At 54.6% G+C, this 22,488-nt stretch overlaps 1 protein-coding gene across 6 annotated transcripts in view; it reads right to left on the reverse strand.

Annotated features, from left to right (window-relative positions):
- Nucleotides 1–2,430: 2,430 nt before the first annotated feature.
- KIRREL3 (kirre like nephrin family adhesion molecule 3) overlaps nucleotides 2,431–22,488 on the reverse strand; it is a 552,485-nt gene continuing 532,427 nt past the window's right edge. For 3 of the 6 annotated variants that reach the window (XM_058687282.1, XM_058687281.1, XM_058687285.1), the window contains 9 exons: nucleotides 22,009–22,136; nucleotides 20,406–20,532; nucleotides 16,503–16,603; nucleotides 14,156–14,354; nucleotides 12,574–12,609; nucleotides 8,659–8,841; nucleotides 7,092–7,201; nucleotides 3,632–3,718; nucleotides 2,431–3,078 (listed from right to left, as the gene is read on the reverse strand). In XM_058687282.1, the coding sequence (XP_058543265.1) occupies nucleotides 2,635–3,078; nucleotides 3,632–3,718; nucleotides 7,092–7,201; nucleotides 8,659–8,841; nucleotides 12,574–12,609; nucleotides 14,156–14,354; nucleotides 16,503–16,603; nucleotides 20,406–20,532; nucleotides 22,009–22,136 (1,415 nt within the window). In that variant the 3' untranslated portion in view covers nucleotides 2,431–2,634. The remainder of the gene's footprint in view (nucleotides 3,079–3,631; nucleotides 3,719–7,091; nucleotides 7,202–8,658; nucleotides 8,842–12,573; nucleotides 12,610–14,155; nucleotides 14,355–16,502; nucleotides 16,604–20,405; nucleotides 20,533–22,008; nucleotides 22,137–22,488) is intronic. The other 3 variants (XM_058687284.1, XM_058687283.1, XM_058687286.1) reach the window with 3 other exon arrangements.

Below are 22,488 nucleotides of genomic sequence, written 5' to 3' on the forward strand. Positions count from 1 at the left end.
AAGGGGGCTGGGGACAATCGAGGGGTATACGGAGTGCAGCCTAGGCTCCTTCTCAAGGCCCCAACTTTCCAGAAGCTCCAGGCTTCTGTGTTCTTCTCTTTCACCAAGGCCTGACTTGTGACCTCCTAGCCCTTCAGCAATTCTTTGCTGTACTTGTGCACTGGAGAGAGCTTGTGGGGTTGGGCCCTGCATAGCTGAGTCTTGACCACGCAGCCCCTGTGCTCCCTGTTTGTCTGCCAATGATTGTCCATGTTCTTACCCTGGAGTACCTGATGATCAAGAGGGAGAGAGCTCTTCCTGTTCTATGGGAGAATAGGCTTCTCACTTATTCTTCCGGTTATTGTCCTAACCTGGGGTTCCAGGACAGAATGGGTATCTCCACCTTATTCTGAGAGCTGTGGATTGAGTGTGTGACAGGGGCAAGGGGTCAGGGGCGGGGTGGGTGTGGTACAGTTTAGTAGGTAGATTTGTCACCCAGGTTGAGGAAGGCTGGGAGGATTAACAGACTAATCTTGAGTCATCTTCTTTCTATATACCATGACATTTTGCATCTGGTTTTAGATCTTTGTTTCTTGTTGGCAGGGGCAAAACATGTCCGGGAAAGGAGAAGCCTTGTCAAGGTTAACCTCGAACACGCGGGGGCCAACATCCTGGCCTCTGTGTGCAGCCAGAATGGTACTGGGAGCAGGATGGGGACTGGGATGTACACTGACATTTCTTCTCAGTTTCCACCCTCTTGGGCTTGGGGGCTGCAAAAGAACTGATCTAGGGAACTGGGGAATTTTGAAGCAATAGGAAATATGGAAGAAGCAGAACACTCCTCTGGACGGAGGTGCTATGAGAGTCATATAGAGAACCTGTGGTTGGGGCCATCCAAGGAATCAGTGCATGGAGGGAAGCACAGACTTTTGAGATGAAGGTTCTCATGATGGGTAAGGATTACCGGGGAAGGTTGGAGAAAGAGGGTCTAACCTAAGAGGAACCTCCCCCCGTAGGGACACTGGGTTTTCCAAAGTTCCATTTGGATCCTGCTCCTGAACCAGCGCTCTAACTTGCCCATACCTCTCCATCTGACCTGGTCTGCCATCGCGATCTCCAGCCTTCCATTCAAACAAGGCCATTCTTACAGTATTGGAATCTCAGAGTGTTTGGATGTTTGGTGACATAGACTCTTTGAAGAGGGCCTCCTGCCCCGAAACCCCTAACAGAAGCAGCTTCCCTTGCAGAATATTGCTGAGAGACAGGCCTAGAATGACCCCATCAGAGCCCAGTATGGCCACGTTGCCTCTGAGCTGAACATGGCATGGGTCCTGTGTCTGCACACCCTCTGGCTTGAACCCGACCACAAGGAGAGGAGCCTGCTGTAGGTGTTATTGCCAGTGCAACCAAGGCCATCACCTGCTTTCATTATCCGGGAAAACCGAGTCAAAGAAGGGCAAAGAAACGTGCGTTCCCAGAGCATACCCTGAGCTCTTGGCTTCTTCCTGTGGCTCTACAGGAACAAAAGGACAGAATGGATTTGTTGGAGTAACGGCCCTAACATTTCTTTTCAGGTGGTGAGTAGGTGGGGTGATGTGTAGATACACTCTCTCTTGCCCGTGGAGTCTTACTAAAGACAGGACCATTGTTCCTTGTGTGGATCGAGGCCCCTGGAGATTCATCAGCTGAGAAGGGGAGTCTCACCATTTTAAAGACTTGACCTCTGGTCCCCTCAAGGCCCAGGAAACACTCTCTCCAATGACTATTTGAAGAACCCTGGCCAGAGAAGCTCTCACACTGCTTATATTAACTCTGATTGTGCTGTAGGGCAGTACACGAAGCAGGGGTGGGTGGGGAGGCTCTGAATCGCACAGCCTGGCAAGGGGCATGTCCCGCGAGTTTCCCCAAGTGTTCCCATGTTCCCTCTTGCCCCTCCCTCGCCCTCCCAGGACACCAGTCTCTGACTGGCCCAGTCCCACCTCAGAGTTCAGAGGCCTCAAGTCCAAGGACAGAACTGCAAGAGTATGGACACAAAACACCGAACAAATTGGGGGTGGGCCCGCGGCCAGTGCGGTGGGAGAGATGCTCCAGGGCCATTTTCTGACTTCTCAGCATCCAGGGTCTGGGCTCTGAGCAGCTGGGGGCACTGGGGTCTCTGGGGCAGCTGAGTGCTGGGAAGCACTTCACCCCCCTTTCTCCCCAGGGTTGTGGAGGAACACAGGCACAGGGGTAGGGCTGTGGGGCAGCAATATAGAGCTCAAGGGGAGGCCGGAGAGCAGACGGCAGTTTCATTAAAGCAAAGTTATGGCTGCCTCTGGAGCCTGTGGGAGGGGCCTCCGGGAAAGGGGTGGGGACCAGAGTGTCCGGTAAGGAGCACAACGTACTCGTACTCGTAATGTACTCCTCTGACCATGTAACCACCCCCCACCCCACCCCCCCCACCCCCGCCCCTGGCACGCTGCAGCTGGGGACCAGAGTTTGTGCTTGATCAGGGCTTCGGAGGAGGGTGGCGGCAGAGGCGCTGGGGGCGGGGGGCTGTCCTGGAGGCCGCCGCCTCTGGAGTCCTCTGCGCAGCCCCCGCCCCCGCAGTCTCTGGGGAGCCAGCAGGTGGCGCGGCCCCTTCCCCCGCCCTTCCCGGTCCCGGGTCTGGGATCCTCAGACGTGAGTCTGCATCCTCCGCTGCAGGGGTCGGCTGGGGTCAGAGTTTTGGGAGGAGGACTGGGAGTGGTGGGAGGAGGAGGCGGAGGCCTTGCTGGCCTTGTCGAACTGCACGTAGCCGTCCTGCTTGCCGCTGCTGCTGACGCTGCTGTCACACTGCGTGTCCAGGAAGGAGCTGCTGTCGCTGAGAGAGCCTCTCTGGAACTCCCGCTCGCAGAGCTCGATGGACGAGCTGCCCATGCCCAGCACGAACCTCTGCCCGTAGTCGTACAGGCGGCCCTGGCCGCTCAGGGTGCTGTAGATGTTGGTGAAGGACATGCCTGTGGGCACTCGCTGCTTGCCTGCGGGACGCAGGTCCGGCTGGCAGCTGCTTAGCGAGATGGTGGGCGTCGAGTGGTGCTCTTTGAAGGTGTTGACGCTGTAGTAGCCGTTGGTGGGGTCCTGGGAGGGGGCCAGAGCGAGAGCGGCGTCACTGGGTGGGCAGTGACCGTGAGGGGGGCTTTCTGGGCTGAGCCAGTCCTCTTTGACACAGGAAGGGCTGAAGGAGACACAGGAGGAAGGGGACAGCTGGGGACATGGGGGGGGGTTGCTGGAAGGAGCAGCCTGGTGCCCCGGGGGAGGGGGCTGGAAGGTGTTCAGGGGGCAACAGGATGCAACCGGTGGCTCTCTCCCCTGGCTATGTGTCACTATGTCAGGGCAGTGCAAAGCCATTTGAGAACCAGACTCTGTTTCTTGTTTTTGTCCAGAACATGGATACTTAGTTTAAATTTTTTTGTTTGTGAGGAAGCTGTAGGAGAGAACAGTGGGACCCCAGCGTTAACTCTCTTGCCTCCTTCGGCAGATGAGTGTCTTGGCTTAGGCACCTGTCCCCACGGTGACCTCTGGCCTCTCTCGGTTTCCTGTCATTGTTTGTCTGGATCTGAGGCTTGGGCATCGGAGGAGCTCCGAAGACCGGCTTCCACAGCTGGGACTTCTAACCTGCCACTATTCTTACCTTCAGGTTCTGAAACTCCTTCTCCTCCTCTTTGAGGACCTCCAGCTGCTTCAGTACTGAGTCTTGTTGGAATTCACCCCGGTCCATCTACAACCCAGAAACGGCCGCTCAGTGGATTGGAGGTGGGCTAAACGTTTGCTTCCCCCAAGGAAAAGATAGAGAAATGAACGCAAAAGAGGCTGGTCGTCTCTGCCTCCCCCTCCCCACCTCCTCTGGCTGCCTGGCCCATGGAAGGCAGGTAATGGAGGCAGGAGGAGACTCCAGATGTTGTCATTGTTCCCGAAGCCCCGTCTTGAGAGACAGAGAGAGACAGACAGGAGGGGTAGGGGTAGGGGTGGGAGCCGAGTGGGGGAGGGGAGGTTTGCTAAGACCACACTTTCTTCCCTTGGGCTAGATAGAGCATCTCACTTGGATGATTCCATTCAATCCATGGAGCATGTACTGAATTGTGGGCCAGGCGTACGCAGATTGAGGTGCATGAAGATATATGTGTACACATCAGGGAGCTGGATCTGTAGATAATTATAGGACCTCGACTGCTGGGCACTGAAGGCTTAATGAAGGTTTTTGGAAAGAATCACAATGCATCACTACCTGTGAGATGCTGGCAACAGGGGCCACACCTGTTATTCATAGCAATGACTTGAATGTCCTAAGGGTTATCTTCTTAGCAGAGGCCAAAGAACCTAGGGACAAGGATCACTTCCTGCTTCTCTTTGGGTCCCCAGCACACCCGGTACAGCACCTTGTATATCGTGGTCATTGACCAGAATGCTTTTGGAACGGAATCATATGCAATCATCTTGATTTGTCATGCCTAGCGCAGTGCCCAGTATATGGTAGGGCCATCACAAATGTCCTGTTTCTGTTGGATGGATGAATGAAATGGCATAGCTCTAAATGACTGAAAATTAAAATAACAGACTGAAGGTGGAGAATGAAGCATGCTTGGCACACAGTGGGTACATGAATCTGAATAACCACAGTGATGCTTATTTTGTGGCACACAGATGCCTCCCCGGCGTCCCTTCTGCACGTGACATGATCTAGGACAGGCTCCCACCCACTCTCTGAGCTGGGACGTTTCTTGTTCCTTGTGACTCACTTTCTTGGTCTCTTTCTGGAGCCTCATGAATCAACCAGAGGGCTTCCATACTGTTTCATTCCAGCCAATGCTCTGTTTCTGCCTGGATTAGAGTTCTTTCCTCCCAGATTCAACTTCTAAGCCTGCCTCCCATCATGCTTAGAAGAGCCATACAGGGGCCTGGGGGTAGAGGGAGTCGGGGAACTAAGGTCTCCCCAACGGGAGGCTTAGGGACAAAGCCCTCAGCAGGTCCCTCCCCCTCCACCCCAGCCAACCACACACACCCTCTTAAGTGACTGCTGAGCAACCCGCACTCTTTTAGAGACCGTCTGAGGCAACCAGAAGTGAAGGGAATTTAAGGCCCTGTTTGGGATGGAGGACAGGCCAGGGTCCTTCCACACCAGCCTTGATGAAACCCATCTACGGAGACCCCCGTCCCTCTCCGGATCTAGGCTCTGGTTTCCACTCTTGTGATGTCAGGCGTCAGACACTGTGTTAGGCCTGGAGGAAAGAGACATGCAAAGACTTGGGAACGTGCCCTTGGTGGGACTCCGAGAAAACTGGGGGGCTGACACGTAAGCAGAACGATGCACTATAAAAGAGGAACAGGCAAAGTGTTGGGGGGAGAGCAGGAAGTGCGTGGCTCTTCCCGCAGGGGAGGACAAGGACAGACAATTATGGAAGAGGTGACATTTGAGCTGATTCTCAAAGGAGAGTGTGAAATTCAACAGACAAAACCAACAGGCAGAGGGAAGAGCCTGTGGAAAGCCTCCAAGGTAAAAAAGACTCAAAGGCCAGGAACTGCAACGTTTTGGAATGTCTGGAGGGCTGGGTGCGTTTCGTAGGAAGATGGGGCTGGAAAGGCCAGCAGCCACCTCTTGATGAAGGAAGGGCCTGCTGACATGCTTGGTGGTCGGACTTTATCTAGTCGACACGGGGAGCCACCGAAGGATTTTAAGCAGGCTAGTAACAGGATCCGATTTGCATTCTAGAAGGACCCTTTTTGGGGGACTCTGGAGGGTGGGCTGAATCAGGTGGTAAAAAAAATAAATAAATAAGGTGGTGAGACCACTAAGCCGTTGTAATAGTCCAGGGAGCCACGATGAGGCCCTAGTAGGGAAGTGATGGTGGGATAGAGGCGAGGGCACATATTTGAGACAGTTTTTTGAGGTGCAGTTGAAAGGACCTGAGAATGAGAATTAGAAAGAAAAAGACCAGTGAGGAAAATGTCTGTTTGATTCAATAATGTCGGTGAGCATCTACCAGGAACTGTGAGGCTCTGAGACACAGGGACGAACAGGCAGCTCGCTCACGGTCTAGTGGAGACAGATAAGGGAAGGGGTGATTTCAGAGCCACACGGTGGCTCCCGTTTCTTGAGCACTTAACTGTGTTCCTTGGGCTCCAAGCCCTTTTTGCGTTTACCCATTCAGCTGTCACCACCTCCCTGTGCTCTATGACTTTCATCCCCACTTCACAGATGAGGAGACTGAGGCACAGAGAAGCCCATGCTCTCCACGCCCTTGCCTGCTGCTGCTACTCCAAGGTATTTTAACCATGACATAGTATGCACTAGAGTTTTCTAGCACGGCTTTTCAGATTCCTGCTCGTATAACTGGGCGGATTACCGTCTATCAACGGGAATCAGGAAGAGGAGGGGCAGCCTTAGGTTTGCTGGAAAAGTTATGAGTTTGCTTCTGGTAAGCAGTCTAGTTTCCGAAGAGGAACCTACGTTTCTTGCAGACTTTTTGGGGGGAAGGGGTGGGGGAGGGGCAGGGCATATGCCAAATATCTATAATATTCATGTGTGTATAGAATTATGTATAGAATACATATGTATTCTATACTGTGCCTGCGTAGCTCAGTTGGTTGAGTGTCTGACTTCAGCTCAGGTCATGATCTCGCGGTCCGTGAGTTTGAGCCCCGCGTCGGACTCTGTACTAACAGCTCAGAGCCTGGACTCGGCTTCGGATTCTGTGTCTCCCACTCTCTCTGCCCCTCCCCTGCTCATGCTCTGTCTCTCTCTGTCTCAAAAATAAATAAAAACACTTAAAAAATTTAAAAAAAAGAATTATGTATTACGCAACAACAACGTTATGGCAATTTATGCATATGTCTTGTCTCTCTACCGAATAGTCAGGTTCTTTGAAAGCTGGGACTACATCTTCGAGTCTCCCAGAACACCAAGTGCAATGGAATAGACAGACGATAACTCATTGTTGGCTGAGAGTAGGTGTCTGACCTATTATGGGGGGGGAGGGCACATCTTGACCGATGCTCTACTTCTGGAGAGCATCCAGGCCACCAAGAAGCCTCTGGAACCAGGACCTTCAGGGCACCGAGATCGGGGTGGGGTGGGGATAAGATGGCGTTCTCACCATCAGCTGCTTGATGGTAGGGTGTTCCTCAGCCTCCCGACCAGACGCAGGCTCCTTGTGGACAATCTCCACTCGGATGTCATTCTTGGCCGACACAACCCCTTTGAGATCTGGACGTAAAATAGGCAAGGACAGATGACAGGTTCAGTCCTCATCCTCAGGTGTTAGGGCCTGAGATGTCGAGCCCCTGCCGCCCCCACCACCCCCAGGGCTTACCCTTCAGTCCCTGAACTCAGTGGCTTCAGACTCCCCTCACCCCCCCCCCCCCCCCAAGCAGAACACCCGTGTGGACGTGCTGTGGGCTGTTGGGGCCTCAGCTCTCTTCCTCTGTTGGCCCTACTGCATGCATTTTGGCCTCTCGCTGCTGTTGTCCTGGCTTCAGACGCCATCCACATCCATTTGTCTGCTTTACAGAGCTAAGTGCTTTTTATCCCTCTCAATTCTCACCTTCTTCTAGAAGTCTTCTCTAGCCTACTCTACCAGGCTCTGATCTCTCCATGTAGAGAGTCACAAATCTTACTGGTAGAAAGGACCTCAAGGTCCTGGGGCCAACCCCCCTTGCCCAAAGCGGAAACATCACATGGACCACAAGGTCCAGTTCCTGTGTCAGTGTTTTCACGGTGGAGGTGTTAACGTCTTCTAGAGGGGGCGGCCCATTAATCGTCTGGAGAGCTCTGTCAGAAAATTCTTGCTAAAACATTCTCCCCTGTAATTTCCACTGAGAGGGGGGTGAGGGAGCTTCCAGGACCACCTCACTGGGGGAAGTCAAGAGGGCCAAGGCTGCGGAATTTGCAGTGGAGGAAACCTCGTGGGGGACATCCAGCTTTCTTCTAGTACATGAGAGCTGCGCAGCGGTGGAGGGAGTAGGCTTACTCTGATTGTTCATTTTGTGCCTTAGAATCATAGAACATTAGAGCCAGGGGGGCCACAAATGTCACACCATGTCATCCCTTGCTGTTAGACATGAGGAAACTGAGGCCTAGAGTAATGGTGGCTTGCCCAAGCTCACATGGCGGAAAAAGGTAGGGCTAGAAGACCATGTCTCCACTGTTTTCCTCCACTCAGCCATCCCGTCTGACGCTTCCACACGTGTGTCTGTCGCACGAAACGTCAGAGCTACGGCCGGGGTGAGACTCCAGGCACACGTGATTCTTCAAGAGTGCACCCGTGCCAGAATTTTATTGCTAGTGACTACAGACCTTTAAAAATCTTCACAAAGGGATTCCTCGAATGCTTCCCGGCACCCCCCCAACCCCATTTGTAGGTGACCTGCCTTTCTGGTTAGACTAGCAGAAGTCAGAGGGGGCAAAGATCAAACCACTTCTCCCCCTCCCCGCCCTCCCAGATTTCTCTGCTTTCTATGCAGCCACACGCGTTCCATCCAAAGTGCTGGCTGACTGCCTTGTCAGAGTTCCAGTTCGGTCCAGTTCCGCATCAGCTGAGAGCCCACCATGTGCCAGACAATACACACAGCACTGCACGTACAGAGGTGCAAACAAAGACCCCATCCCTGCCCCAGCAGCTCACAGCACCGTTAGGGCCCCCTGCTCATTGCACTCCTGCTTACTTGCTCTCCGGGGCAGTCTAAGCCTGGCCTTTTTCTCTGTCCCCCTCCCTGAGATCCCGGGGGTCCCTCCCGTACTTCTCTGGGAGCGCGCACAGCAGAAGGCCACGATGGTTGCCATAAGGACGAGGAAGGCCACGCCGGCTCCTACGGCCACCCCGATGATGACGGCCATCGGCACAGACTCTGTGGGAGAGAAGCAGGTGGGGCTGATGAGAAATCCAGGGAAACCGACTCTCCCCGAGGGGGCCTTAGCCAGGGTCCTGGACCACTGCGCTCAGGCCCTCCTGGGCAGTGCCTCGTGGGTGGGCATAGGCCGAGTCCAACAGGGGTCAGCTCCAGTGGGACTCAGGGTGGAGGAGGGGTGGGAGGATAGGGGGAGGGCAAGAGCAGGGGTGGGTGGGGAGGGAGGCAAGCAGACATGGGGCGGGGCGGGGCGGGGCGGGGAGGGCTACCCGGAGATGAGAAGCAAGGCTGGGTACTCTTTAGCTTCCCTCTGTACTAAACCAGGAATACTCTGTAGGGAGGTGGCTGCAGGGGCCTGCTGGGCATCAAGGTAGTAGCCGCCAGAGGCCCAAGTCTTAGGTGCCGGGGTGGAGGGGGTTGGGGGGGGGTGCATGGGATCGCATCTCCCCCCTCCCACCTCTCTAAGGAGAAACTATCCTTTTCCTCGAACCTCCCCACCCCCCAGTCCTCCCGGGGCCAGTGCTCTGGGCATCTAGGCAGCCCTCCGGGAGAGAAGCCTCCAGCTAGGCAAGCCCTCACTCCCTGCTGAGTTTCTTTCGCAGTCTAGCGCCCTAGCCCTGTAGAGATGCAGAAGGGGAGGGGCAGGTATGGGGGGAGGGGTGTTCCAGATAGCCCTGGTCCTTCTGTGGTTGCATATGGGCCCGAGCACAGGATTTGGAGCCCTGAAGAGTCCACTGGGAATAGAATTAGAAAATGTGGGGGCAGGGAGACCTTACAGCCTGCTGAGTCCAAGCCTCCCATTTGTAGATGGAAACACTGAGGTCCAGAGAAGTCACTTGACTTGGTCAAGGACACACAGCTAGAGTCAGGGCAAATCCAGGCTTCCTCTTGCTCCCTACCTAGCTCTGTCTGCTGTATCACACAGCATCCTCTAAAGTTCACGTGCTTGGTACAGCCCAGACTCCATCACTTCTTCTGAGAAACTTACTTCACCTCTCTTTTCTCTAAAATGGGATAATTATAGTACCCAACTCAGGGGGTTGTTATGGGGTTTAGATGAGTGAATGCAGGGGCGCCTGGGTGGCTCAGTCAGTTAAGTGGCCAACTTCAGCTCAGGTCATGATCCTGTGGTCCGCGAGTTCGAGCCCTGCATCGGGCTCTGAGCTGACAGCTGAGCCTGGAGCCTGCTTTGGATTCTGTGTTTCCCTCTCTCTCTGCCCCTCCCTTACTCTCGCTCTGTCTCTGTCTCTCTCTCAAGAAATAAATAAACATTAGATGAGTGAATGCAGGTAAAGGCCTTGGAACTGAGCCTGGCTCCAGGTCTATTCCAAGTATTTTCTCCTGTTTCTGTATGGGAAGAAATGTAGCAGGTCAGAACCTTAGATGAGAAGAAAAGTCCTTTTAGAGCCTCCCTGTCCCCTAACCTGTCCCACATCGTCAGTGTGGATGACTGCAGGACGTCTAGGGATTTGTCTTGGGCTGGGGGTTAGCCTCTCATTGCTGTTGTTTGCTTTATTTTATTATTATTTTTTTTAATTTTTTTTTCAACGTTTTTTATTTATTTTTGGGACAGAGAGAGACAGAGCATGAACGGGGGAGGGGCAGAGAGAGAGGGAGACACAGAATCGGAAACAGGCTCCAGGCTCCGAGCCATCAGCCCAGAGCCTGACGCGGGGCTCGAACTCACGGACCGCGAGATCGTGACCTGGCTGAAGTCGGACGCTTAACCGACTGCGCCACCCAGGCGCCCCTGCTGTTGTTTGCTTTAAAGCGAGGAAGAGAGGAAGAAGCCCTCAAGCTCCGGCCTCTGGATGCAGCTGGGGGGCGGTGGCGGGTGTCTTCCCCCCAGGGGGAGCAGGTGCCTGGGGATGGCAGTATTGGTGATGATGCTGGTACTCTCCTTCCACCCCAGGGTTATGCACAGTAGTGCACTCATCAGCTGCCTCTTGGTGGCCAAGATCACTGTTAGAGTGACAGGGGAGGGGACAGGAGAAGGTGGATGTGGAGAACACTCAGGGATGAAAAATGGGAAGTGTTTGGGTTGGGCTCAACACTCAGAAGTAGAAGAGGGGACCAGAGCTCAGTAGAACTCAGACCCATGAGCTTGCTTTGGGCAAATAAGATGATTCTATCTCCAGGTTTTAATTCTTTTAGGAAAGGAAAGCTCATTGGTTCTGTACTTTTGACTTTTATTAATTTGCGTTTGATTTAGTTCCTCCTCGATTCCTAGTGAGTCTCCTTGGAAAAACTGGAGTCTTGTCTCAGACGAGCTCAGAGCCAAAGGATGACCATGAAAAGTTCCTGAAGCTCTCCATACCTCAATATTCTCCCATAAAACTAGAGAACCAGGCAATGAATGGTATCTAAGGTGACTTTTGACTCTGGCATCCTGTGAGGCCACCTTTCCTCGACTTGTTAACAGCTGGGAAGGCACCGACTTATCTGGAGAACTGTTCCTGAGTGGGCAGGCAGGGGCAGAGAGAGAGAGAGAGAGAGAGAGAGAGAGAGAGTCTGCTGGGAACAGGGGGACCACCGGGGTGGCATTCCCTGTGCAACTCGCTTGTGTATTTTCTCCTTGCCTGGCTCCCTGAGGTCTGCTCTAGGCCACCTGTGCAGGTTTTACTTCTCAGATGTCCCCTGGAGAGGGCCTGGAGGGAGGGGAGGCCTGCTTAGCCTCTCCTCCTTCCAAGGAGGGGGACCGGACTCTGCCATGAAGGAGGGTGTCAGGGACTGCAGATGAGTGTGAACAGACACAGGTGAGATGGAGACAGGAAGGCGACACCACCTCCAGCTCTGGGAGTGGCTCTGAGGGGTGACAGGGAGAATACAGCAGGAGCTCTACTGTGCTGCCTGGGAGTTGGCCTGTGCCAGGGCTGATGCTCTTAAAGGGGCATGTCCGCCCAAAGGGGAGGGTGTGTGGGCCCCACAAGGAGACTGATGAAGGAACTGGCAGGGCCTAGCTCCTTCAGGGTCCATGTGGCAGAGGACCCCCCCACATCTTCCTTATGGTCTTTGTCGGGCCCCGTGGAGTCTGGCTTGCAATGCCCTGATTCTCCTTTTGGGTTCCCGCTTGGACAGTCGGGGCAATGGTCCTCCTGTGGGGTCCCAAGACAGAGCCACTGAATCCTGGGAGCCCGATGACCGCTTTGCTGCTGGGAGCCTAGAGAGGGAGGCACTGCCCAGCAGCCTCAGCAGGGTGGGTGCGATGACAATTCCATGGGGAGCTGTGTTGGGGAAGGGGGGCAGAGGCAGCTGAGCGGAAAGCATGGATTAGCATGGATTATGCAGCCAAGGTGCTGGGAGGCCCTGGCATCCTGGGAAGCGCGGCCAAGCTGGTGATGATGTTGAGAAGCAGGAAGAGTCAGGGAGAGCCTGGACACAGAGGGAGGCCAGGCCTGGGGGCGAGCTGACCCGAGAGGGGAGGAGTGGGGCTTCCAAGAAGAGAAGGGATGAGAGGGACAGAGGAGGAGGGGCAAGAACCGGTGTCCTGGGCTGCGAGGAGCCTTTGGGCTCTGGTGGCTGTGACAGAGGGGACAGGTCTCTGGAGTCCGTGGACCCAAGCTGGCTGGGAACCCCTCTCCCTGCTCTGCCTGCACTAAAGCCTGGAAGAGGGGGGAGGGCAGAGAAGTTAGTGGCCTGCGCAGGCCTCCCTCCCCCTTTTAGGGCCCCGCCCCCACTAGCCCAGAGGTCCCTTCCTCCCCGCCCAGGGAGCTCTCATGTCTCCTTCCGTACCTGCTTCCAGCCCGGCTCCCGACTTCATTTCCGAACCTGTTTGGAAATAAAGCAAGCGTCCACAGCCAGGGCCTGGCTGGCCAGGGTGGGGTGGGACTGGGGCCGGCCATCTGGTGGGGATTGGGATGAGGGGCTCCCTCCTCTCTCGCAGTTCCGGGACCATCCCACAGACCCAAGCTAACTGAACTGAACTTGGAGTTCTTTCAGACTGACTTAGAAGAGACTCCAGAGCGGGGGAGGGACCAGAGAGAGAAGTTAAGCTTGGGAGGGTGCAAGTGTCTGGAGAGGTTGGGGTTTGAACACTAAGGGGAGGGCATGGAGGTGGGGGCACTGAGGGGAAGACATGGAGGGCAAGCAACGGGGAGGGGGCGCTGGGAGGGTTTAGGATGATGTGTAGATGATAATATGCAAATTATGTGCAAAGCATTATGCAAAGCAGCACCTATTAGTGAAGAGGTGTAGGGAGACATTGATCCACAGGGTAGCGCTGAGGTCCAAAGGGTCCAGCTGAGACCACCTGCTGGGCCCAGAAACTCTTGCCGGGGCCTGACAGCCTGTGGGTGAGCCTTCATCTTGGAGGAGTCAGACACCGCCAGGGCCGAGGACCCTGGACAGTCCTGTCTGCCACAGACCGAGTCCCCTGGCAAAGGGGCAAGACGTGCCGCCCGTCCCAGGACCAGCCGTCCGCTGAGCTTCTGGGAACCGTGCTGCCGCGCCCCTCTGAGGCTCCCACCCTCTCATCCACCTGAGACCTTAGAGCAGACACTGGAGTTCTCAGCATCTCCCTGACCAGGAGCTGGGCAGTCTGTACATGGGGCCACAGTGGGGTGAGCCTTGTTCCTCCCCCTTCTCCTCTTCCCTCTCACGCACCCAGCAGGTCTGAGCCCTCCTGCCCAGCGCTGCCCTCTGATGGGGGCGGGGGGGGCCCTTCAGAGCACAGTGGTGTGTGTGTCTCCTATGTTCCTGGAGGAAGTACAGGTGATCTGAACCTGACCCCCCAAGTTCCGGGGACTGGGGCAGCTCCAGTGTTGCCCCTTAGCCTAGCATGTGCACTTTGGGGGACTTTCAGGTGACCGGACTGGCTTGTCATCTTAACAGGCTAGGCCAGGCTCCCCAACACATCGCTTCCGGTGTATCCCCGCAGGGACAGTCCTCAGTGGATCACACACCCCTAAGGGCACTAGGGAAATGCCAAGTGCACAGAAGCCAGGGCCCTTAGAAGCTGCTGGAAGGCTGATCATGGCAGTCAATTTGGCTTGCTCTGTGGTCGGTCACCTATCCCTGAAACGTTGCCCTGAAGAACCATCATCCTCAGCAGTTTTCTCCCCGTCTCCTTTCCTGGTGTGGGATAATGGCTTTGCCTTGGGGGAACTGGACCAAAGAGGGCCCCTTCGGTGACCTGACCAAGGCCGTGTAGCACGTTAGGAAGAGCGCTGTGACTTGTCCTTGGGCTCAATCTGCCTGTAGCCTTAGCTGGGCTCTGTCCCCTCAGGACCCCGGAAGACCTTGCCTGGGGCCCTGCCCTAGGTGGGGAGGGGGCCTGCTGGTCCCATCACCCCCTGGTGGCCCCGGAGGCTCCTACCTTGTTCCTTGAGCCGGATGATCTCCGTGTCAGAGCCGAAGCTGTTCCAGGCGGTGCAGTTGTAGATGGTCTGGAAGTCAGCCCGAACGATGTTGCTGATGGTCAGGGTGGAGATGACCCCCTCCTCGGTGCTGACCGTCTCCACCGTGTAGCGCCCCGACGTCCCGGACTCCAGCACGTTCTCCTTCCAGGACCAGGCCTGTCCGAGTTGCTCAGTTAGGAGAAGATGCCTACCAGAGCCACCATGCCGCCTCCCAGACGGTATTTCCATCGTCTTAAGGGAAGCCTTAAGTGGGTCTGCACTGGGACATTTTCCAGGCAAACAAGGAACGCTGTGGCAGCAATTGGAGCCCTCCCTCGGCTGGCCTGTGCGGGTACCCCTGACCCTGTGCTGCCCTGGCAGGTAGAGGCAGAAGACCAGCCCCAGAGAGACTGAGCCTCATCTTGCGAGAAGGTGGTGGTCAGTGCAGGCAAATGCTTGGAGGGCACCGGGGAGCCAACAGTGTTTTCTCATGCTTGGGGCGGGTGACATTTTGGACTGGATCATTCCTAGTTGTGGGGGCTGTCCCACGCACTGAGGGAAGTTTGGCAGTATCCCTGGCTTCCACCCACTCGATGCTGGGGGCCCCCTTCCAATTGTGACAAACAGAAATGTCTTCAGACAATGGTAAATGTCCCCGGGGTTGGGGGGGGGGGGTGGGCAAGATTATCCCAGTTGAGAACCACTGGCCAAGAGTCAGAGCTCTATGAAGAGAGAGATCAGGAGTGAGTGGACTATTCTGCAATGGGCATGTGTTACAGTTATCATTTAAAAATTTTAAACACGTGTATTTATTTATTTTGAAAGAGAGCGTGTGGGAGAATGGGGGGAAGGGCAGAGAAGAGAGAGAGAGAATCCCAAGCAGGCTTCACCCTGCCAGCACAGAGCCTGATGCGGGGCTCGATCTCACAGAGAGTCGAAACCAAGAGTCGCACGCTTAATTGACTGAGCCACCCAGGTGCCCCTCATTTTAAAATATTAAAGAGTGAAGCGAAAGGGGAGGTGTAGGTATCAGTTCTATGGGTGAATTCTTGCAATTTTTGTGTGAATTTTTGGATGGTGAGTGAATTGAATGCCCGAGAAAGTATGTAACAGCAATAATACTCTGATAATAATCGGAGTTTACAGAACGACATCTTTAGCTTTAAAGCCTCAGCATCCCAGCCTCTGGCAGTCACAGGCACCTGTTGTTCAGTGCGCGTCCCCTACACCCTCCCTGGCACCACTGCACTGTGGGAGGGTCGAACAGCCCTGTGGAGCTGACCCTGGGGCAGTCTTCTATGTCCTGATAGAATAGATGTCTGTCCTAGGCAATGGGGATTTACTAAAAATAGTATCTGACTCCCAGGAATGCTGGAAAATGCTCATCTTTGTTTTCGTGCCTGGGCTTACACCAGTTTCCGATGGACTTGGGTGAAGACCCTTGCTTTTGCAAACGCAAACACCCAGCAGGGCCAAAGTGTGAACTCTTCAGGCTGCCTTAGCTGCACTGCGGGCGTGAGTTTTGAGGAAGGGAGGGGAAATGGAATGATACTTTTAGAGGCGAAACCTTGATAAGTGGGGTAGGGCTCTCCGTGGGCATTAGGGCAGTGGAGGCCAACATAGAAGGACTCTAGGGCATGCAGAAAGGGAGTCTGCGGACTATAAACCACACCCTTTAAGATTTTGCCAAAGTTTGCCTTGAACCCAGGAAAGGGAAGAAATCACCTGGCTTATTTTTTTTTTTAAGTTTTTTTAAAAAAAACTTATTTATTTATTTATTTATTTATTTATTTAACTTATTTATTTTTGACAGAGAGAGAGAGAGAGAGAGACAGAGCATGAGCAGGGGAGGGGCAGAGAGAGAGGGAGACACAGAATCCAAAGCAGGCTCCAGGCTCTGAGCTGTCAGCACAAAGCCCGATGTGGGGCTCGAACTCACAGACCTCAAGATCATGACCTGAGCTGAAGTCAGACGCTCAACTGACTGAGCCACCCAGGCGCCCCTCACCTGGCATTTCTTTCAGCCAACCTCGCTTGCCCCTCTGCTCCCAGCATGCAGAATTTGCTTGGAAGCATTACTGTTAGGGCACAGCTGGACAGCAGAGTTAAATGCACTTGCAGATGAACCCTGGGATCACCTTGTCTTCGTGATGCCTTTCCAAGAGAGACAAGGCAGGTATACTTTCCCCCACAGAGGACAGGAAGCTTGGAGGTTGTGCACTGACTGGCCCAGTGGTTACAAGCTGCGGGCTGAGGTGACCCGCCAGGCTGCTGGCTGTGCTGGCAGAACCCCAAACCCTCCCCTCCCGGCCCCAGGGCACTTACAATTCGGTCGGGGGGTGGCGTGCTCCGGATAAAGCACTTGATCTGACCCTTCTCCCCGTGGAGGGCATGCTGGGTCTGGGTGCTGGAGATGATGGGGGGTCCTGTGGGGGAGACAGCATCACATCAGGGATTCAGGAAAGGCAGGTTCCCTGGCTGGACCCTTCTTGGGCTTGTTCAGAAGTTGATCCATTAATTCAAGTATTCAGCAAACATTTACCGAAGGCCTGTATGTGTAAGGTAAAGTGCAAGGCAGGAGACTCGAAGATAAATTAAGCGTTCAGTCATAAACCTCTCAAGGGATGACGAGTGAACGCTTCTAAGTCAGAATGCCCAGAAGACATAAATAACTGTAATAAAAGGTGGTGAGTGTTCGTACAATGGAGCAGTATGGATGAAGTGCTGACCGACTTCAGAGGAGAGAGAATAGCTCTGCCTGGCGGATGGTGGGGAAAGCTTTATGAAGGAGGTGGGAAACTGAGAAGGGAGTAGGGGAAGTGTCCGGGAGGAAGGCCACTAAGTGATGCTGGCTCTAATGTCACCTCCGCCTTACCCAGCGGTTTCCATTTTCAAGCCATTTTCCCCCACGGCCAGGAGAGGGTGCTCTTGCCTAACAAACCAGGAGTCCTTGCAAGGTTGGGCAAGCCCGGGAGGAAGAGAAATAAATGGTGGGATGTTGTTCCTCTACCAAGGGGAGATCACATTGGGGATCACCAATGGCCGGACACGTTCACAGCTCTCATCTCTTAGGTGTCTTAGGAGAGCCCGTGGTTCATTGCTTTGCCTGCTTCCACTTACACACCAGGTGAGACCACGCTCCAAAGCTGATCCTGACATCCCATCTAGTGTGGCGGGGGGAAGAAGGGAGAGAGAGACAGAGAGAGGGAAATGTTTGTCGATGTCTCCAGGAGTACCTGCCTTATCTACCTCATCCCACAGCCTAGACAGTCCACCTGGAACCTGCAATCTAAGAGTGCTTCCCGTCCAGTTCTGCCTTTTATCTAACCTAAGTCTTTCCTACAGGACGCCCACCTGGCAGGGAAAGGGGGAGGGAGGAGAGGCTAATTCAGCCATTTGTTCAGCTAACTTCCTGGCTAGATTGGGCGGTTGAACAAGGGGTGTAGGGATGGAGACCTTCATGCTCCCTTCCCAATCCCCGGGGCAAAGGTTGGAGCTCTGGTGGCGGAAAAGCGAGGAAAAAGAGCTAGAACAAGGGATCTGGAGGACAGGCAAATTTATGCTGGGAACAAAACAAAATTCGCTGTAAACATAATTGCTGTTTATTAGCCACCTTAATTAAAACAGATTTGCATTTCTATGAGTACCTCTCAGCCAACGGGTTTGGGGGGTGGGTACTGGGAGACACTCAGGTGACTGCTACTGAGTTCAGGATGGCTAACAGCTGGGACCCTCCAGATAAGGGCTTCCACCCCGGGGCGCCTCTGAATGTGGGTGGGGCTAGTTTCTCTCTTGGATATTTATGCTCCAAGAAGTCTTTGGCCAAAAAGGCAGGAGGGCTGGATGTTTTAGGAACTTGGAGGGCACTTTGTTTCGCTGTTAGCTGAAAGTAATGATACCACAAAACTGTTTCCCTTCACCTCCCAGGAGCTAGGAATTCTCCGGGGGTGGTCCTCAGGCATTCTAAAAGCCATCAGGCAAATGCGCGTGTTTAAGGGCTTTTTAGAGGAAAAAAGAAATCAGAACAAAGGTAGATGGGGTTGGGCAATCAAAGCACAGCGGGAGTGTGGTTTATCTCCCCTTGCCCATAGATCCCAGGTTGGAGCCAAACCAGTTGAGACATGTGCCAGTTTGCTCCCCAAAGGGCAACGGGACGCAGTCGCCCACCAGCCGGGATCTGCTGTGAGGAGAACCCCATCTCGTTTTGGATCCTTTCATACTGTCCTGTCTCTTGAGCCCAGTGCAGGCCCCTTTCCAAAAGGCTCCGCCATCCCTGCACCTGTTCTCTAGACAGTTCCTCTCCTGTGCCCGGCTGGCAGGCTCTTCCCCCTGGGCCACTTAATCCATCCCCGGGCATCAGGGCAAGATGACCTTAGTTTGGCAGAAACAAACGATCGGCTTCCTTGCTTCACTCTGATCCCTTGGGCATTTCTCTTCCTGGAGACCTGGGGGAGCTGGTGCCACGACTGGAGGCAGAGGAGGGGGTGTAAACATGATCCCTGGCAGGTGCAGATTAAACCCTGGGTAGGTGCCAGGGCACAGGCTGGGGTGCCCCTTCCAAGAGAAATGTCCCTCCAATGTGTGCGTCCCTCTCACCCCCCCCCCCCCAAGAAACCACTTTGAATCCCTATTGGGAAATGCCTGAATGTGTAAAGTGGCAATGGGATGTCAGTCCCTCCTTTATCCACCGTTTTCCCCGGAAACGAGGATGTTCCTTGAACAGCTTCAGGCGTGGGGACCCTGGAGCCCACGTGGGAGTCTGAAGGCCCCCAGCCCGGTGGCCGCAGTCATGGGCAGGGCAGCGGGGGAAGCTGCTGATTTCACCAGGGCCTGGTGCCGGAGCTGAGTGTCAGACTCCAGAGCAACAGGAAAAGGCTGCAGCCTGTGTTGCCATGGATATACGGAGGCGCGCGATCAGATGCTGTTATTTTTAGCCCTGCAGCGCCAATTTATTGGTGGTGTCCTGGGGACACGGAGGAAGGCAGGAAGACTCCTGAGTCAGGGTTCTGCCCAGGACAGGTGGCCTGTGAGTGCCCCCGGGGTCTGAGCAGATTCACCCTCCCTCTGGGGCTGCCCTGGCTCTTGGGGAGGAGGAGAGGAAAAGAAATCGATGGAGGGGGTCTGGCTAATGAGGAAGTCAGAAGGCGATGGCTGTGGAGGCACCAGGCCGGTTTCAGTTTGCCAGGGAAGGGGGAGAGTAGATGAGGCTGCCTGTGGGCAGCTTCCTGGATCGAGATGAAGCCGACGGGGCAGATTTCTAGAACACGACTCAGCCCCTCCTCAGGACCCCCATCTGGGGACAGGACCCAGAGGCCCCGTACGTGTGGGTCTGGGGCTCAGAGCCCCAGGACTTTGACCTGAGGCATGAGGCAGACTACGTGGGGCGAGGGGGCTTGAAAAGGGAAACCAAAAGCCCGGTGGAGAGAGGAAGTTTGGAAACACCAGAGGGACTTGGCCTTAGCTTTTCTCGCTCTCTCAAACCGGCAGCTTTGGTTCCCCACCATGGCCCAAGCACGTATCGTGACAGGGACGTTGGACTTCCATCTTGGTGCTACAGGCTTCTCGGGTCTGACCCAGCTTCTCTGTGACCTTCTGTATCCCACCATCCGAGCCTGGTTCGACGCGCCGTCCCCTAAATGTGTCATTTAACAGTCATCTAGTAACCCGAACTGTGTTCTTGGAGAGATATGAAAACGCTCTCCTGCTGTAATGGTTTTATCATGTGTAATAAGACACGTTCTGTGCCTTCAGGAAGACCCCCTGAATGCTCGGTCTTGTGGAAATTGTGGCAGGTCTCTTTGCTTGAGCAGCTCTAATGCAATGGGAAGGCGCCAACCAGGAGTCACGGGAGATGCTCCCTTAAATGACCTGCAGGGCCAAGGTCAGGGTCAAGGGTAGACACAGAATCTAAATTGACTGTCTAGTGACCCTCTGACCCTCTCTGCCTGGCCAGGATAAAATTCATTAGTTACCACTGTTAGGGCTGGGACCCCTTAGGAGTAACAAAGAAGGAGGAAGGTGACCCATCTAGCCAGGTCCTTCCTCCTCTCGGGGCTGGGCTTTGACACAGGCTCAAAGAGGTGGACAGAATTGCTATGGATCCAGGGTTGGAGGTGGGAGCAAGGTCCAGAACCAGCGACAGCCCCTCTGAGGCAATGCCTGGGACCAAGATGCCTTGGGCCCCTCTCTGCTCCCTCCCACCCCCCCTAGCATGAGTGAGGGTCTTACCATTGACTGTCAGGGTCACCTCTCGCTCTCCAGCTCCCACCCGGGGCACCACGGCTCTGCACACATATTTCCCAGCATCCTCTTGACGGACAGTTTTGAGGGTCAGTGTCTTTTCATTGCTCAGGACCTAGGAGAATCGGGGGAGGATCAGATACAGAAAACGGAGCCCGGATCTCTCTGTGTCCGAAGAGAACCCGAAGAGCTGAGAGGCAGGCCTGCTGGACATGACAACAGTCTCCAGCACCTCAGTAAGAACCAGGGGCGGGGTAGGAGGCAGGGTGGCCACTGAGCTGTCCAGAGGAGGTCCACAGCACAGATGCCTCGGTGTCTAAAGGCAGGGCACATGGGGGAAGGGGTGAGTGTGGAAGGGGGAGGGGCACCTCCTGGCTGGGGTCCTGAGGCTTTCTCACACAGGCAGGGCTCCCTACCAGCCGGTACCGGGCTGGTCCCGCTGAACTTGTTTGGGGGTGCCTGCACCTGTCTTTTCTGAGGCATTTTCAGTATCCTTTTGAGATAGAGTTTGGGGTGACCCAAAGACTTTGGCATTAGCTAGCTCTGAGTTTGAATCTTGACCTTGGCAGTGACCACCTGGCTGGCTTTCGGCAGTTGCATATCTGCTCTGCTGAGCTTTCCTTATTTCTGCAGTGGGGGGCAGTCGTGCTCATGGGGTGGTGCAGTGCCGGCACGTACTAGGCTGCACAGAGTTCGGTTTCTATCTGCCTCTCCCTTTACTTCCCTCCCCAAGGCTCTCGCTGGTCCTCCTGAGGGGAGGGACGACTGATAAACATACACACACTAAAGAACACATATGTTTTAAAAGAGGAACACAAGAAGAAAGCAGCGTTTAACTCAAAAGCTGAAGGATTACTTAACTATTTGGGGAAAGTTGAAAAGCCTTTCTAGAGACTTATACTCCCAGCATTATTGGTGGCCGCCAGCTTTTTTTTTTTTAAGTTTATTTATTTATTGGGGGGGGAGGGGCAGAGAGAGGGGGACAGAGAGAGAGCATCCCAGGCAGGCTGGACACTGTCAGTGCGGAGCCTGATGCGGGGCTTGAACTCATGAACCGTGAGATCACGACCTGAGCCAAAATCAAGAGTCGGATGCTCAATTGACTAAGCCACCCAGGCGCCCCCACTTGCTTTTTCTTTCTTTTTTTTTTTTTAGTAGAGTTTGTGATAGGACAAAATGGTTCAATGTGTTTAGGGTTAAAGGGGTTCATGTGGGTACTGGGGGCCCTCTCCTCTTTTTTTTTTTTTTATTATTTTTCTTTATATTTGAGAGGCAGAGAGAGACACAGTGCAAGTGGGGGAGGGGCAGAGAGAGAGGGAGACACAGAATCCGAAGCAGGCTCCAGGCTTTGAGCTGTCCACACAAAGACGGATGCAGGGCCCCGAACTCACAAGCCGTGGGATCATGACCTGAGCCGAAGTCGGACGCTCAACCGACTGATCCACCCAGGCGCCCCATCCCTCTCCTCTTTCTGGGGCTCTTCTCCCTTCAGATCACCCTGGAGGCTGATGTCCCCAATCTAAGAGTGTGAGGGGCCCCAGAAGGCGTTCCCATGGTCAAAGGCCCTGTGGGGTCTGAGTTGAGGACTTACCACACCAGAGCCCCGCTTCATCCAGACGATGGTCAGGGATGGGTTGCCTGTCCAGGCACAGCTGAAGACGGCATCAGAGCCCAGATCCACGAGCAGCGATTGGGGCTCCGTGGTCATCCTGGGCCCAACTGTGAAGTCAGGAAGGGGGAGACAGGGCTCTTGATGGGTTGGGAGCTTGAGGAGAGGGGTCCCAGAGAGGGACACTGGAAGTAAGAGACCCCTGTCCTCCAGCCTGGCCTCCCTTGGGCCCACCCACTGGCAGCAACAGCCCTATTTCTGCCACGATTTGCCTCCAGGGCTCTCCCATCTCCTGCCCTTTGTCCTGGTTCTGGGAAGTCCTCTCCACCCCTCCTCCCACCCCAGCCCCAGTGCACAGGCAGAGGGGACTTCCTCCTGCCCCAGAAATCCTGGGCATTAGGATCTTTATGTGTCTGCCTTCAGGGCAATTGCCCACCTCCTCCATGCTTCAGTTCTGTGCCC

The sequence above is a fragment of the Neofelis nebulosa genome, chromosome 10 (genome assembly GCF_028018385.1).
Source record: "Neofelis nebulosa isolate mNeoNeb1 chromosome 10, mNeoNeb1.pri, whole genome shotgun sequence".
Classification (NCBI taxonomy): Eukaryota; Metazoa; Chordata; class Mammalia; order Carnivora; family Felidae; genus Neofelis; species Neofelis nebulosa.